Source organism: Eptatretus burgeri, chromosome 13 (genome assembly GCF_056783735.1).
Source record: "Eptatretus burgeri isolate ZD-2024b chromosome 13, Ebu_testis_v1, whole genome shotgun sequence".
Classification (NCBI taxonomy): domain Eukaryota; kingdom Metazoa; phylum Chordata; class Myxini; order Myxiniformes; family Myxinidae; genus Eptatretus; species Eptatretus burgeri.
Genome location: NC_140973.1, coordinates 71570106 through 71588989, shown reverse-complemented (window position 1 = coordinate 71588989; position 18884 = coordinate 71570106). Strand labels below are relative to the sequence as shown.

The following is an 18884-nucleotide window of genomic DNA, read 5'->3' as shown; positions in this document are numbered from 1 at the left end:
CTCTGCCTTTGCTTGCTTTCACTGTGTACGTGCATGATTTACTGTATGGCTGTAAATACTGCCTTGTCTGAATGTGAAATAAATGTGCTTGTTGAACTGTTCCCCGTTTCGTTGCGTCCTTTCCCTTGTTTGAAAGTTCCATCTTGCATCACGGAAGGAATTGGTAGAAGGGTGTAAGCACCCAGTAAATAGAATCACATCCGTCGGGGTCGGCGATAACACCGCTCGGTTATCACTGAAGCACGGAACGGACCACTTCAGCGGTTCGTGTCCTAGGCCGGCCAGCGGCGAGGTACAATCGCCCGGTTAACTACTCGCGCAGGTACTTAGGTAGGTCGAGTTTGGCGAACAACCCTATCCTGCACGGGTAACCGATTGGCACGATTGTGGTGTGGTCGAAAGACCCACCCATGACTAGCTCCTGGCGGTAGTTCCAAGGAGGGTCACGACTGAATTGTCCGTTCCGGTGGGCGACGCGGTCGCGATTCGAGTTACGTGGCCGATCGCACGCTGGGCGGACCGAAATTCGGAACAATATATAGTTGCGGTGGAGCACCTGATTTCATTTAAAATGCCAATGACAACCTTCTGCTGAATTAACCTGTTGAGCTTGCTGTTTGCTCGAGCTGTTAACGACTCGTTTCTTTCTCGACAGGATTGTGTGGGCTTCCCATGGCTGTTCACTCTCATTGTGTGGCAAATTTATCAAACACAGCTCAGCACAAGTTGAGGCATTCATCCTGCAGTGGACCAAAATAGACTGGTTAATACAACTTTACCTCTGTATTATACATGGTCTCTTCAAACATGGTCTGATGATGTATACATCCCAGAACTAGAAAGGCACTCAGCTCCGCCAGGCTGCACAGTTTATGTTTTATACCGACCGATAGGCAGGATCTGGATCCGGACTTGAACCAAAATCAAACTAGAACGGGCACTCGGTAGAGCACATACCTTTGCCGCCACAACTTTTTTCCAGGCACATTTGAAAAACGTCATTTTAAAACGTCCATGACGTCACAACCGTCAGTCCGATTGACGTCAAATTTGGTGTGTCACCTCCTTGAAGGCAGTCCAACAAAATGGAATCATAAACACTGAAAAATTAAAAAGTTGAAAAATGACGTCATCTTTTGACGTCATTTTGACGCACTTCCGGGGACGTCGCATCCAATCGGGGACTACCATTCTGAAAGCTCGTAGTTCACTGAACGTTTTAACGTTGGTTTCATGTCAAGAGCTCTATTAGATCTGAAGCTATGCCCGCAAGTATATTTTGACCTTGAGTGTGACCTTGACCTTGACTACAGAGTTAATTGGCAAAACCTGTACATCAATAAACAGATATTTTGGTACTGATCCTAATGCCTGGATTTGGGAGACTTTGCTTTATAAATTATATAGATATTTGAATGTAAAATATCAGGACATTTTAGCCACAATTGAAAAACGTCATGTTCAAACGTCAATGACGTCATAACGGTAAGTCCGATCGAAGTCAAATTTGGTGTGTGACGTCCTTAAGGTAAGTCCTACAAAACGGTATGATCAAAACTGATGAGATCGAAAATTGAAAATTTACGTCATCTTGTGACGTCATTTAGACGCACTTCCGATGATGTTACGTCAAATCCGACACTACATATCCGAAAGATATCTCGTCATGGAACAATATGGCGGTGGTTGCATGTCGATAGCTGTATTATGAAGGAAGTTATGCTCAAAAGAGTGTCTTTGACCTTTTCATGACCTTGACCTTTGACCCGATCACTCCCAAAATCTCATCAAATCGTCCTTGGATACTCACAAATCATCCCACCAAATTTCATGCAATTCGGTTTAATACTTTCTGAGTTATGCGAATAACAAACAAACACACATATTCACAAATAAATAAATACACAGCGACCAAAACATAACCTTTTGCAGAATGCGAAGGTAATCAACTTGTTCTTATCAACTACCCAACTCTTCCACCAAGTTTTGTCATAACTCGTTCAGAACGTTTTAAAATATCATGCTATACATCGTTTTTAGCCCATTCTCTCAATGGTAAAGATTCACCTAAAAAAAAAATTTAATCTCAAATGTAGATCCGGATCTTCACCAAAATCTAATCAATTCGTCCATCTCACACACCCAACCTGTCCACCAAGTTTCGTCCGAATCCGTCCATAACTTTTGAGATATCCTGCCCACAAACAGACAGACAGACAGACAGGGTGAAAACATAACCTCCGCCCACCTTCAGTTGTGGAAGTAACAATGCTGTTAGGAAATATAGTGTTGTACTTTTACAACGGTAAAGGTGCCTCGACGATGTGTTAAAACTCCAGTCTGTTGTTTCAAACGTTTTTTGCATCGATCTTATTCTTGCGCATAAATAAATATCTTAAAGAATAAACGTGGAAGATACGAGGCTGGTTTTAGCTCACTGAGATCCAATGTTTTGTTTATCTCCACAAAACTGCCGAATAGATTTTAACTCGACATCAACTTGCTTCAAAGAGAAACAAGAGCGCAAGTGAGCACAATACATGCCCACAAAAGTCTCTGTGACAGACACGCATGCACGTGCGCACACACACACACACACACACACACACACACACACACACACACACACACACACACACACACACACACACACACACAATTATATATTCAAACATGTCAATTTATGAAGAACAAGAAGGTATATACAGAATTGTGCTACTTCATGGAAAACAGCATCCTGGTTGCCATGGCAACCACTTTAGATGACGAACGTATGTCACGACACACCGTCTCCACAGTCTGTACCTATGTACCAAATATGAAACGTGAAAGTTGAAAACTTTGAGAGTTAGAGTGCGGACAGGAACGGACGGACGGACAGACGGACGACTGATATCACATAATACGCCCCGATATATATATATATATATATATATATATATATATATATATATATATATATATATATATATATATATATATATATATATATATATATATATATATGTATCGGGGCGTATAAAAAGAATACCAACACAGTACAAGGGGTTGTACAAAAAACACGTGACGTTTTGGGAGATGGGGCATGGTGTGTTCGCCGCAGTCACGTAACGCCATCAAGTAACAGTGTTCAACGTGGAACTCCCATTTACACTTGGAAATGTCGAGGAACATTACGGGAGAATATGTGAGTATGAACTGAACTTTATCCCCCTTTTGTTCGCCATGCAGTATTTTCAATTCGGAATAAATAGTATACGTTGTAAAAATTTCATATTATCGTCTCACACCTTTATCAGATAACGATTGTGCACTGATTAAGGAATTTTGGAGATGTTTAGTGTCATTGTGAGTGAGATGTTTTGGAGATGTCGTTCCTCAGATGGATGTAAAACTCGGTGTCCCGTCTGCCGGTGTTAGTTAAAGATGCCACACTGTCCTTTGTGACCAGGAGGTGAGTTATCATGGGCACACTGAACAAATTCCTAACTGGATCGACAGGGAAAACTGCATCAGAGGCACACAGCGCCCCCCTACGAATTGTGACCATCAATGAGAATCCGAAGCAGCCTGGTCAGGAATTGTCTATTTGGATACCACAACAGGCATGAACAAAAACTACCTGCCTGACTTCTCATACCATAGAGAGTTTCCCGACTCTGTAATAAACTCATTTTCACCTGTTTGGAAATCTCAAAAAGTGCAACTACACAACTCCCTCATGCAACCTGCACGGCTGATTGATGGGCACAAACAGACATGATTAACAAATACATCAATGTTATGGATTCCACTTGTCCACAGTCTTTTAAAAAAATCACAAAGTGGCATGTGTCCACTTTTACTAAACGGAGGTATTGACCACATAATACAGGTTTTACTTACATTTCATACAAGTATAGTAGTATTTGGGGAAAAAATCCTCGGGCACACGCATGCGAGGTGAACAGAGCGGCATCTCCTTCCCCATGCTGCAGAGTAGAGGTGCTACAGCAGGAATTAAAATAAAATAATAAACAGAGAAATTAAGTTTGTTCAAATTCTTCAAAGATTCAAAGATGAAACTCCAAAAGACAATCCAAACAAATGCTTAGTCTCAAAAGGCTCAGAGTAAGGTGTATGTGACGCAGTGCTTCAAAATGGAGCCCTTAGTACGTGATATATTCAAACAGGTATCCCACCTACTCAAAACAATCTGCCAATTAAGGATAACTGATTAAAAAAAAAAATTGTGATTCGTAGGAGTCTGTTCAAAAAGTTCTCAGGACAAGATCCTTGTGCAATAGTCGAAGAAACGCCAACTTTATTTTATCTTTCAATACAGGTCGAACAATGAATACCATTAGTAGGAAGAAGAAGAAAAGTTATTCCTTCTCCATTATATATGCATAGCAACATATTGGGAGGAGAGAAAAACCTTGGCCTTTCTTGCACTTGCACCAAGAATATTTTGAATGCCCCACAAATCCAAATCCAAGTTCTAATTGAGGAACCATTTAATAAATTTCAAAACTTTTTAGATTTCCTATATCGGACACTAAAATAAGTGACGATGATGTTAATCCACTCAAGGTTTTGAATATTGAATCAGATGAAATTCCAAGTTGGATTACACGACGATGGGTACGACGTCCTCTGCTGGTTGTGGTACGCTTCGCTCTGGCAAATGGTGCAGCCGTATCCACGACAACATTTCGCTCCATCCTTCCCTCAATCTACCAGCAGCAGAGAGTTTAAGGGGAATTATAATCAAAAGAAAGACCAATTACTGCACTGTAGTCCCAAGAAGGAAGCCAGACATGACAACACACATGTGCGCACATGCGTGCGTGCACACACACACACACACACACACACACATACACACAAAATATTTTATTAACTTCAATCTTCAACTTCAATTGCTTATAAAATTGAAATATCACGAATATTAACATAATGTTTGACTGCTGTTCGGTGTAAATCATGACAACACGGCAACCCACGTACTTATCCTCATTTAAAACAAACCTGTCTCTATAGCGACGTGTGGTGAGGTGTTTTGAATTACGTGGAGGTGAGGTGTTTTAAATAATATGGTGGTTACGTGGTGGTAAGGTGTTTTTAATAAGGTGGTGGTGAGGCATTTTTTTATAACGTAGGAGTGAGGAGGAACCCCCATAGACTTTCTCAACAATTCTACTGAAGAAGTTCTATATGTATGTATGTGTGTGTGTGTGTGTGTGTGTGTATATATATATATATATATATATATATATATATATATATATATATATATATATATATATATATATATATATATATATATATATATATATATATATATATATATATATATATATATATAGTGTGTATTTATGTGTGTGTATGTATATATATATATATATATATATATATATATATATATATATATATATATATATATATATATATATATATATATATATATATACAGTAGACTTGGCGTAAGTCGTCACCATCGGGACCGAGAAAAAAGTGACGACTTAGAAATGTGACGACTTACGCGTATGCGAACATTCATGATGACTGTGGGGTGAAGGATGAAGTCGTGCGTGGCCTGGACACGTATGTGTGAGAGCCGGCTATTGTACCAAAAGGAAAACACAATCCTCGGGGCATAGGTGGGGGTTCATTGGTGAGTTGGAAAGTGATCAAGCAAAGATGGAATTCATGAATCACTTTATCAAAAGTAAATATCATGAACAACTGTAAGACAACAACTTCGCCTGCTTATCACCATGATGGGATTGACCAACGAACCCCAGAGACTTTTCTGGCAGCATCTGCCAGAAAAGCCCAGTCTCATCGGCATTGTACACATCCCAAGGCTGATACCTTTCCAAGATGTCTTTCAATTTGCCATCCTTCCAATCGTGCACCACTGCCGAATCCACGCTGCCCGATTCGCCGCACTTCTTGACCTTGCGGATTCCCCACCTCACTTTGAATCTGTCTATCCAGTGCATCGGCAAGGTCTCGGCATCATTATGCCCGAGGTCCGCAGGGAATTTACGTGCCTTCAGCAGCAACATTTCACCGTCCAACCGAATATTTGGCTGAGCCGACATTTGCCAAAACCAGATGATGAGCGCATCATTGACATCTTCAAAGGACACACATTTCACACGTTTCACACTTACTACCGGCCTCGCGATCTTCTCCACTTGTCCAAATATCTTGCCCTTATTCTTCAAGATATTGTTCAATGTCTGCCGTTTGATGTCGAACTTCTCAGCTATGGCTGTTTTCTTCATCAGTGGGGTTGCCTCGCAAAACTGGATAATGTCGTATTTTTCTTGGTAGGTTTTAGATGTAAGCTTACGCTTAGTCGCCATTGTCCTGCCTGCAGTGCGATCAACGTGTGTACGCAGTTTTAAATAGCCTATCACTGGCGGTGTAAACCAATGAGCGAGCATCACGATTCCATTAAATCGGGCTTCTCACGATGCAGCAGTTCCGTGTGACGAGTTAGGAGTGGTAATTTACTTGAGTTTCCATTACGCGGGAACGGACAACATCTGACGACTTAGACGAAGTGACGACTTAGAGATGACAACTTACAGAGGGATGACCCTTTATTCAAAGGGATTTAACATGAGATAAATTCGGGACTTTTTGACGCTGCCGACTTAGGCGAAGTGACGAGTTACACGCTGCCGACTTATGCCTAATCTACTGTATATATACATATATATATATATATATATATATATATATATATATATATATATATATATATATGTATACATACATACACTACCGGTCAAAAGTTTCATAACACCCCCATTTTTCCAGTTTTTACTGAAATTTAGGCAGTTCAAGTCCAGTGAATAACCTGAAATGGTGCAAAGCTAAGCAGTAAACTGCCAGAGGTTAAATAAAAAAGTTTAGGTTTCCAAAAACTGAAAATAATGTAAATTTCAGAGTTGTTAAAAAGGCCCTTTTCAGGGAACAAGTAATGGGCAAGCAACTGCAGCTGTTCTGCAGAAATGGAAGTAAATTAAGCCTTGAAAGCTGATGCAAACAATTCCTACAGGTGTCCCAACTTTTGTTGATTAGTTACAAACCCTCTGTCTGAATAAAAGCAGTGTTGGAACAGACTGTGTTGCTACACTCTCTGAAGCATTATTTGGACAATATTGCACTGCATGAAGTAGTATATTGCTATGATAATGGCGAGAAAAAGACAATTAACAAAGGAAGACAGACAGACCATGATAACCCTTAAAAGTGTCGGTCTTTCCCTTAGAGAAATTGCAAAGCAAGCTAAGGTGTCAGTGAGTACAGTTTCCTAAACCATCAAAAGGCACTTGGAAACTGGAGGAAACTCTGACAGGAAGAGGTCTGGCAGACCCAAAGCCACAGCACAATCAGAAGACACGTTTCTGAGAGTCAACAGCTTGTGTGATAGGCAGCTCACAGGACAGAAGCTTCAAGCACTGGTCGAAGTAAGGAAGTCTCAGTTTCAACTGTGAAGAGAAGACTTCGAGCTGCAGGTTTGACAGGTCGAGTGGCAGTAAGAAAGCCATTGTTAAGATGGCAAAATATGAAAAAGAGGCTTGCCTGGGCCATGAAGCACCACCAGTGGACTACTGAAAACTGGAAGAAGGTCTTATCGACGGATGAATCAAAATTTGAAATCTTCGGTTCATCACGCAGGGTTTTTGTACGCCGTCGAGTAGGTGAAAGGATGGTTCCCCAGTGTGTGACACCAACTGTCAAACATGGGGGAGGAAGCGTGATGATCTGGGGCTCTTTTGCTGGATCCAGAGTCGGCGACTTGCACAGAGTGACTGGCACCCTGAACCAAAAGGGCTACCACAGCATTTTACAGCGCCATGAAATACCCTCTGGTCTACGCCTGGTTGGTCAGGGGTTCATCCTACAGCAAGATAACGGCGCAAAACATACCTCCAGGCAATATCAGAACTACCTTAGAAGAAAAGAACAAGACGGTAGGCTTCAAATCATGGAATGGCAAGCACAGTCTCCAGACTTAAACGCCTTCGAGCTGGTTTGGGATGAACGAGCCAGAAGGGTGAAAGAAAAGCAACCTACAAGTGCAACACATTTGTGGGAACTTCTGCAACAGTGTTGGGAAGAACTTTCCGAACAATATTTGATTTACATTGAAGAAAGAATGCCACGAGTAAGTTCGGCTGTTATATCTGCAAAAGGTGGCTTCTTTGATGAGTCAAAAATTTAGATTAAATTTTGTTCAACAAAACGATTCCATGATTTCTTTTTCATCTACAATTGTTTATGTGTTCTATGCTTTAATTTCAGAGTACATTGAAACATTAAACTGCTAAAATTTCAGTAAAAACTGTAAAATGGGGGTGTTCTAAAACTTTTGACCAGAAGTGTATGTGTGTGTGTGTGTATATATATATATATATATGTATATATATATATATATATATATATATATATATATTATATACATATATACATTGAATAAACTGGAGGGGGAGCACTCGGGAGAGTGCAAAACCTCCGCCGCCAATACTGCTGGGTCACTCAAGTGAACCTTATATCTTATTCATTAAATATGATGTCAACAGTGCTGACAGAGTTATAGTTCTTTTCTCCATTTTTTTTGGGTGGCGGGGGGTTGGAAATCACTTAAAACATGTAAAAATGCAAAAAAAAATTTTCGGACAATTTTTTTTGGGACAGGTAATTTTTTTGGCGGGGGGTTGGAAATCACTTAAAACATGTAAAAATGCAAAAAAAAAATTTTTCTCGAATTTTTTTTTGGGGGGGGGGTTGGAAATCACTTAAAACATGTAAAAATGCAAAAAAAAAAATTTTATCTCGAAATTTTTTGGGGGGTGGAAATCACTTAAAATGTAAAAATGCAAAAAATTTTTCTCGAAATTTTTTTGGGGGGGTTGGAAATCACTTAAAACATGTAAAAATGCAAAAAAAAAATTTCTCTTAACAATTTGTTTTTGGGGGGGTAACAATTTTGGGGGTTGGAAATCACTTAAAACATGTAGAAATGCAAAAAAAAAAAAAATTGGGGGGAGGTTGGAAATCACTTAAAACATGTAGAAACGAGAAAAATTTTTCTCGAACATTTTTTTTGGGGGGTTGGAAATCACATAAAACATGAAGAAATGCAAAAAAAAAAATGTATAGAACAATTTTTTTGGGGGGGTGGTAACAATTTTTTTTGGGGGTTGGAAATCACTTAAAACATGTATAAATGCAAAAAAATTCTCTTTTTGGGGGGGGGTAACAATTTTTTTGGGGGGGGGGTTGGAAATCATTTAAAACATGTAGAAATGCAAAAAAGAAAACAAATTTCTCTAACAATTTATTTTTGGGGGGGGGGGACCAAGTCCAAAATTTAATGGCATGATCCTTGGACCATACCTAACCCCCCCCCCCACCAAGTTTCGTCGAAATCCGTCGAGGAGTTTTTCCGTAATACTGTTCACAAACAAACAAACACACAAACAAACAAACAAGCAAACAAACAAACAGAAAGGGGTGAAAACAGTAACCTCCATCCATTTTCGAAGATGGCGGAGGTTAATAATATTAATTTAAGAATTTACTTCGCTAAAATAATTAATTCATTATTATCATATCAAATGCAGCGCAATACGAACTTGTTGACATGAAAACCAACCAAACTTAAATAAAAAGTGACGATGGAGTCTAAAGACATTCTCACAAGACCTGATCAAACAATCAGCCAAATATCCTCTGTTTAACATGATGGGGAAAAAAGCCTTCTCAACACGTTCCACAAAATCATCCTTTTCTGAACAAATTCTTGCAAATGTAAGTAGCTGAGATGAAGACATTGTAACCCATTTTAATTGGTACATTGCTACCTGCAAAGGTTACAAGACTACAGGAAACCTGAAATCATCAACTTTATGATATATACACTTGTACTAAAACCATTCTGTCCAACTCTAACCAACACATCCAGATATGCAGCAACTGTACAATCATTACCACTCCTGTTTAAAATCAGACGATCTGGATAAATCTTGTGAAGCTGACTCTCAAAAAAAACTATAGTTAACCACACAAATATCATCTATGTATTGACATGTATGAGATAATTTTTTCACTAATCAGAATTTTTTTCCCCTTCATCAGTTTCTCCATGAATGAAAATTCACAGAAAATAAGAAAAATGTCCACTGGTAGGGGGCTGTAATTCCCACCCATGGCAATACCCTTAACCTGTGGAAACATTACCCCACAAAAAGAAACAAAAGTATTAAATTAAGTAAAATTAACAGCATCCTTAAACTTCTGCTTATCAAAACAATGAAAACTTGATTATTTATTTTCAGAAAAGAATGTTCTATCAAACCTGACAATAAATAGCCCCCCAGAGAAGTCTGGAAAATGTTGAAGTACAAATTCATTAAAAAAAACTGTGGGTTGTAGAAAACTAGACATTTTCTAAGTGACAGGGAGGTGGACACTGTCCTGCTGGAAAATAACCCCCCCGTGTCTGCTGGAAAAGTGTACAACAACTGGCCACAGATGTCCCATCGTTCTACCATGTTGCCCTTTACACTGACGGGCGATCTATAACCCAATATAATCCATTCGCCCTTTACACACCGATGTATAACCACCGAGCCATATTTCACAAGGACAGGAAGCGGTGCAACATGGGGGTAATATTTCAATGGGAAATATAATCCGACCACAAAAATGATTTGTCGCCAAAGATGAGCAAACACAATTTGCACTGCTGATGTGGCCTTTCAACGCACCACAGTGATTGTGCTCCCATGAGCCAGGTAAGAAAAGTTGTTGAGATGGTCATATTCACTTTTGAGGCAAACATCTGAAGGAATGATCTTTCAGCCCTGCTAGCCTACCAGAGTTGTGTAACTTGTTTCAGTCGCAAAATGATCTCCTCTCATTGCCATTTGTCATGGATCACTGTGCTGTTCTGCTTCCGGTCTTTGACACCATGAGTAGATAACACATTGGTTCCAATAATGAACAGCTCGCGAGGAAAGTCCTACCATGTGGAGCACGACGATTCTCTTGTTCAAACGCACTCAGATGTTGATAAACACGTTGGAGAGTATCAATGCAGTGTTAGTGTCATTTAAGCAATGAAACGAACAACCAGATGCATCAAGTCACCACATTCAATCCCATTGGTATTCCCCATTTCGCATTCTAATAAGAGTTTGTGGAACAGAAGACACACCAACGTGATATGGACAAAAAATGGAATCATAAACACGATCAAACCAACTTCATTCGACTTCAACAAACTTCACAAGTCTGCGTACCAGTCGTTTAGGATTGGGCCAACTTTAATCACCTCTCATTTTGCTTTCATAACAATCAGCTTCCATCACCGATTTAGAAAAAAGAAAAAAAATCAAATCAACCATTGTCTCCATGAAAAAGTCACGTTTTCAACAGAGACAAAAGTTAGTTTCAATCCAAATACTTGAATTCTCAAACCTTTTCTACACGAGTATGTTTTCAAAAATGTAGGAACTCCATCAACAATGAAGCCGTCACCTAAAAATGTGATCATTAGAATGCAAAGAATGTTACTGTCATAGACGACTGGCCTACAAAAAATAAAATAAAAAAGGAAGATTTGAATGTATACATAAAGCAAAGAAAAAAAAATTGCTCGTTGAGCAAGGAATTGCTGGAATAACTTTGTCATATCAACATGATCTCTGAAAAAACAAAAACCTGGAAATCAATTTGGTTCATATAAGTCGATAGTGTTACTGTTTGATGAGTTGTAACACTTAGTTTGGTCATGATCGTAACTTGGAAGACAATCGGACTTGAAATGGCGTTTTTATCGCAATTTGAAAGTTTTGACCCGACCTCCCTGACGTTCGACCCCCGACCGCTAAGAAGGGTGTTGGTGTGACACCCCAATGAGAAAAATGGTTGGATGCAGAATTGGAAGATGCACATTTTGGATTTGGTTTGAAGTCGATACGACCATTTTAGCGGACGTTATTGCGAAAATAAGAATTTCGGTTTTTTGGTGACCTTGACCTTTGACCTAGATTCACCAAAAACGACAAGTGTCTAAGTTGGACCATGGGCAACGTCTTTACTGAGTTTGGTCATGATCGCTGAAACGGTGTGGCTGCTACAGAGTACACAAACACACAAACAAACAGACAGACAGACATACACAGAATGACACACGCAACCGACCAAAATAATTGCCGAAATCCGAAGGATTCCGGCAATTAACAACCCCAAAATAATCAATGAGAACCTAAGATAACCAAAGCGCAAGATGAAGGACAAAGCGTAGCTTACAATTAGTTTCCTTGTTTGATAAAAGGGTGAAAAAGCCCTGCAGATGAAATTTAACAAAAAATAAACCCATTTAATGACTTCCTATTGTTGAACAACCTACAAAAAGAAACTTCCCAAAAGTGGACGAATGATCCGTTTTGGTTTCACTTGATTTCGGACTTGGCCATTCGAGTAAACTGATCCTCCAAAGCATACCGTTTAAAATAAGGAGTCATTTCAAGATTAACTTCCTGTTTTAACCGCAGAACAATCATATCGCATGAGCATTCATTTAAACAAATAAACAAACAAAAGGTGTCACATCAAGATTCAATGCAAAAATACTTCCTGTTTTTGAAAACTTTGGAACCAAACTGCACACTACCCCAAGTTTTAATCCTTAAAAGCCTTTCATTTAGGACTTCATTTCAAACGTGCATATCAGTGTGTTCCCCTCCCTTTATCACAGAGTTTGTCAGAAGGTGGTGCTCAGACTGGTGATTGATTTATTTACAAATTTTTCGCACTTAGACACACGAGCCGGTGATGGTCAACAAACAAATAGGAATTGATGGCCTGGTAGAAAACGCAAAATCCTGATGGCATGACCAGAACTCGATGACATTGTGTGATAACCGAACGATAGAACCATATTTATTAAATAAACAAACAACTGAGTTTGCTTGTGGATCTCATCTTTGTGTTATTAAACTTGATTGAGTAGAACACCCACCCCACCCCTCACCTTTGTGCAATAGCACGCACTTTGACATTTCTTTGAGTAGCTTACTACTGCAAACAAATATTGTGTTATGAAGGTAAATATGCTGGAAAACATAGTAAATGCGAGTTTTAGTGCAAAAGACAAAGTGGTGATGCACAGAGCATAACTCCAAGTTTGCAACTCAATGTACTCTGCTCTCATTATTACGAGATACGTACTACATTGCCAAAAGGATTGGAACGACGAAGAGATATGTAAGATCATTAATTCACCAGCATAGCTTATAACACACCGAATAAGGTGTTGATCCATCTTTAGCAACAAGGACAGCTCAGACTATTGGTTTAAGCTGGGGTTCTGGGCTGACCACTGCAGATTTCAACACTGCTGTCGCGAACCCACCATATGCGTCACCAGGGCACCATGCCGTGCCCCTCACCAAGGCACCCCACCATACCCGTAAACCATGGCACCCCACCATGAGCCTCATCACAGCATTCCTCGTGAGCCTCACCACAGCACCCCACTGTAAGCCTCACCGCAGCACCCCGCTGTGCCCTTCGCTGTGGAACCCCACCATGCCCTTCACCGTGGAACCCCGCCGTATGAGTCACCAGGGCACCCCACCATGCCATCCCGCCATGCTCCTCACCAAGGCACCCCACCATGCCAGGAAACCACGGCACCCCACCGTGAGCCTCACCGAGGAACCTCGCCATGTTCCTCACCAAGGCACCCCACCAAGCCCCTAACCGCGGGTTCCCCGCCGTGTCCCTCTCCAACTTACCCTGCAATCAACTTACCGGTTGTTGTTGGAAAGCAGTAAAACTGGCGATGTGTAACAAGGTTGGGAAGTCCTCTGAAAAGGCTGCGACATAGACGGCATTCAAATATGGTATCAACTTCACGGAACAGCATTCTTTGTAGTTGAGGAGTTCCTGCAAAAAAATAATAATCATAAAATAGATCAGAATCATAAAAACATGAAGTTCCAGTTGCAGCAATCCACAGCAGTCCCTCTTCAATTGGCTGCACTTTACTCCCATTTGCGTATACTGTGGTAACCAACTGGTGGCATGTGGCTCAGGCTTCATGATTTTTGTTCAGATGCCTTTCTCAATTTTCAATCATTCACCAAATGGTTACCAAGGTTTGCTTTAAGCATTCCTTAGGGTGGCATTTCAAGCAAACAGTGAAGGAAGCTAAGAGTGAACAAATCGTCCGTGAAACTGCATCAGACACTCCGCCAATGTATTGACCATAAAGAGAATTGTTATTTTTATAAAACAATAAGTAGAGCATAACACACATGATGCGTATCAAGTCAATATGATTGCTCCAGCTACAATCAATGTGAGAGGATGCACAACCATTGCTGTGATCCCCAGTCAATGACGAACAGAAATTTGATTATCGGACAGTATGTCGAAACGTGCTTGTGCATCCCATGCGATGATTTATGGGTGTGCACCCGGACACGACGTCTGTGCTCAGAGGGTGCAATGTGCACATTCTGGTGGAGCATGTCTCACGACCCCTGGCACTTTTTTACCGTTACGTGTCATACCAAGTTTGTTCGGTCCTGCGCAGCAATTGCAAACTCAGACAGATTCAGTAGGACGACTGAGCTTAAACCAAAGGAATGTAATATCACATTCTTCCATATATATATATATATATATATATATATATATATATATATATATATATATATATATATATATATATATATATATATATATATATATATATATATATCCCACCATGCCCCCTCACCCCTCGTCTTACACCTGACTCGGATGATTGAATGACCATCACTCGCATCAACCGACACAGTTGTGTTTTTCCCTTGGTATGAAAAGATCACATCAAGGTAGATGTTTATTTGTTCCTTTTGCTTAGAGATATCTGACTAATAGTATCACATGAGAGGGTGGAATGGCTCAAAATTCACATGGAAACCGACATGACAAGTCTATCCCACATCAGTTTCACTTTGTACTCGTGATGATATAAATAGCCAAAATTAAATACTTTGGTACGTCTACAAAAACTACTCAGCAATAGCTAAGTACCAATGTCCAACCAAAGAACTATATTTCGAAGGATTACTTTATAACCTTTTAAAAACTGACACAAATGAGTGTCCGACAAAAAATAAAATTAAAAAAGTACAGCATTGGTGAAATTTGAAATCGAAGCTGATGAATAACAAAAACTTTCGAGAATCCTTTTCGGAGGGAAGTTCCCTCCGAGCTTGGACCTAACAAGTGTGAAAATAAAAAAAGAACAGCAGGCCGTGTGACACTACCCTGGATCACATTGAATCTTTTTGTATGCTCAGTCGAGGCTAATGAAAAAGCTAGAACAGACAATAGAATAACACATTGTAAAGGAGAGAAACATAACAACAGCAGGGTAAGAGGGACAAAACAGAGGGACTCAATGAAGAATATGACCATGGGGAGGGAGAGAAGGACACGAGGTAAACAAGCTGGATACAAAGTCAAATACCAGAGAGTTGGTGTCAAAGCCACCCAATGCTCGCCTGTTTATAGATTTATCGTTTTTAAAAGGCTAGTCTAATAATATTTTTTATAAAGCATTGCAGTGAAGTCTGATCCACATAATTTTAAAGCAATATATGTATTTGTATATTGTAATCAGTAAAAAATAGTGTGCAGATAAAAACATTAGAAAGGAAATAACTTTAACGTCGATGTGCTACAAAAAAGTTAAGTTCAAAACAGGACAAAATTTTTCAAAAATTAAAATAATTTTTTAATTTCAACTTCACTACACTAATAGTATACCCCCAAAGGAACCTCCATGCCAAATATCAGCATCCAAGTACACATATTAAATGAATGGTAAGCTTCTAAATAACTTGCACCAAAAGCTTTAACATTGATGTGCTACAAAAAGTGAAGTTCAAAACAGGTCAAAAATTTTTAATATTTGAAATTCTTTTTAAATTTCAACTTCACTACACTAATAGTATATCCAAAAGGAACCTCCATGCCAAATATCAGCATCCTAGTACACATATTTAATGAATGGCAAGCTTATAAATAACTTGCACCAAAAACTTTAACATTTCCATGCTCACGCTGACGCTGACGCTCACGCCGGGGGTATCGCTATAGCTCTGTTCTTCGAACAGGTGAGCTAACAAGATGATGAAGAATAATAATTATAAGAAGAAGAAGAAGAAGAAGAAGAAGAAGAAGACGAACACTGGGATGAAACACATGGAGCAAAAAATAAAAGTGAGGAAGAGGGGGAGGTGAGGGAGGGGGAAATAACTGAGAGCAAGGGTATCTTAGGGAGGGTTAATGAGGGTCGAAAAAACATCATGAGTATCGACCTGATGTGGTGGTGAAGGAATGTTATTGAGCAGACTAAGGAAGTTGGTTCTCGAGGTGAGAGAAAAGAGAAAAGAGAAATGAATGAGTGGAGATAACAGTGAGCCTGGATTTTGTGAGTTTCACCAGAAGCGAGTTATGAACAGACCTTGTGCACGAAGGCTAGAAAGAAGGCGGTAGAAAACAGAGGCCACTGACCTCATTAGCTTCATTGTGGGAGAATCTAATGCTTTAGTTTCCATGGCATCAAGAAGTGAAAAATGTGAGGCAGGGGCACCAGCTCAAAGGGGAGAAGAGTGCTCCATGAATCTGCAGAGGAAGGTCTTGTAAGCTGATAAAAGTTCAGATTTGCCAAGGAAAAACACGACAGATGCCCAGTCGGAGGTTTACCTGGGAAGCAACCTTGAAGATATGGTTTACCCAAGAAAGCTCATGGATTATGGTATGGCCCAAAAGTTCGATTGACTGCTGTAATAGTCATTTGAATAATTTTATTAACATGATTCAAAAATGACTGATTTGTACGGCTGTTTTGCATGCAATGCCTTTCGTAATTAAAGTGTGGAGATGGGCAGAGCTAAGGTTGGCAATCATTCAGTTGGGTGGAGTTTCATCTGGAGCTCAGTCTGTGACATGCTGTCTGTCTGTCTGTCTGTCTGTCTGTCTGTCTGTCTGTCTGTCTGTCTGTCTGTCTGTCTGTCTGTCTGTCTGTCTGTCTGTCTGTCTGTCTGTCTGTCTCTCTCTCTCTCTCTCTCTCTCTCTCTCTCTCTCTCTCTCTCTCTCTCTGCCTAATGAGTGCTGGTTGCATCATTGGTTAGGGACGCAGCTGTGCCACTGATGCAGTGTCCCTATTACCAGTACACTGGTACTCATTTTGCCAACCTCGGAAGGATGACAGGCTGAGTCAACCCCACCTGGTATTAATTCAGCAGCCAACGGGGCTCAAACTCAGGAACCTAGGATCCCAAGTTAGCCACCCTAACCGCGAAGCAACACCAGGCTACACAGGCTGCTATGAGGAGGTTTCTTTTACAAGCCACCTAGGTCCTGACACCCATGACGATCTTTGCTGCTTGATAATGTTCCTCCTTTCTTGTTGTCATCCTCCACAGAATCATAGTCAAGTGAGGAAAAAAAGACAACATTGTCTGTTTGATTGGATTCCAGTCTGTTGGCGATCTCTGCATTTTGACGTTGGTGGTGGTCGTATGGCAGCTTAGCTGCCGGGGTAGCTATCATTTCTTGAAGTGCGACTTGTCGCTGATGCAGTGCCCCTCTACCAGTACACACACTGGAACTGGTACTTATTTCGCCGACCTTGGAAGGATGACAGGCTGAGTCAACCCCCTGGCGTATTAATTCAGCGGCCAACAGGGGTTGAACTCAGGACCCGAGGATCCCAAGCCGCCACCCTAACCACTGAGCCAACACCAGGCTCATTTTGATGTTAATAACTGTTCTCATGATGTAACATTCGGCATTCTTTGGTGATGTGAATTGTTCTTTTCTCTGTTCTGGATTGTGGCTGTGGCTTGGCAAACATCCAGTGGTTTATTTGTGTTGTTTTTGTGCTCCCTGTTGTATTAAAGGAAGCAGTTACAAGACCCCATCTTAAACGTGACATTTCTTTACATAATGGTTGACACGTGCTGGTGAAATTAGAGCTATAGTTTGCTCCGAGCAACACTTTAACAGAAACCAGTGCAACTGTATTTCAAGGTTTGTTATGGAGGTAGATGGGACGATTCGCCGGCCAGTCCTTTCGGAGAGACAGAGTGAGAGTTTGAGATTTGTCAGGATTGAAAGACATATTCCAAATGTTTCACAAGCTTGTGATTCGATCAAGATGTTCAGGGAGGGAAGAGGCTGTTGCCTGCCTTGATTTGAAGGATGAGGGATTTTACAGCAGAGGGTGGAGTCATCAGCAAAGAGATAAGCAGGATTTTCCAAAGAATCTGAAAGATCTTTAATGAAGATTACGATTAGGCTCAGAACACTGTCTTGGGGCACTCCAGCCTTGACAGGGAGTGAAGATGAGAGTATGCCGTTGAGAGCCAACAACTGACTACGAGGGGAGAGGAAGTCAAAGCCAAGTGTGGAGTTCGCCTTGGATGCCATAGGCAGAGACTTTGGAGAGCAAGGAGAGTGGGATCACGATATCATTTGACGTTTGATGTTAACCTGCTTTGTGATGCTTTCAAAGGCAATGAAAAATTAGCGTTTTCACACCTTTTAAAAATTGTGCGAATAAATTAATGAAATATCATCTGCTTTTTCAGATCCTTTTCTCACCCACCAGTGTAGCAACGAGAGCGACCTGCTTTGTGATGCTTTAAAAGGTGTTGTATAATCAGTGTTTTTTGAATCTAATCGAAATGAGAAATGGGATTGATTTTTTTTTTTTTTTTTTTTTTTTTTTTTTTTTTGTATACCTTGGTCGAGGCTCGTATGAGAGCTAACACACAACTCACAGCAAGGAGGCATGAGACAAGAGG

The 18884-nt window shown here is 40.3% G+C and overlaps 1 protein-coding gene across 18 annotated transcripts in view; it reads right to left on the bottom strand.

The window, feature by feature from the left end:
• The window catches only part of LOC147014747 (zinc finger protein 800-like), a 204071-nt gene that overhangs the window by 92777 nt on the left and 92410 nt on the right, over nucleotides 1-18884 (bottom strand). For all 18 annotated transcript variants that reach the window (XM_085852963.1, XM_085852970.1, XM_085852965.1 and 15 more), the window contains one exon: nucleotides 13828-13962. In XM_085852963.1, the coding sequence (XP_085709089.1) occupies nucleotides 13828-13962 (135 nt within the window). The remainder of the gene's footprint in view (nucleotides 1-13827; nucleotides 13963-18884) is intronic.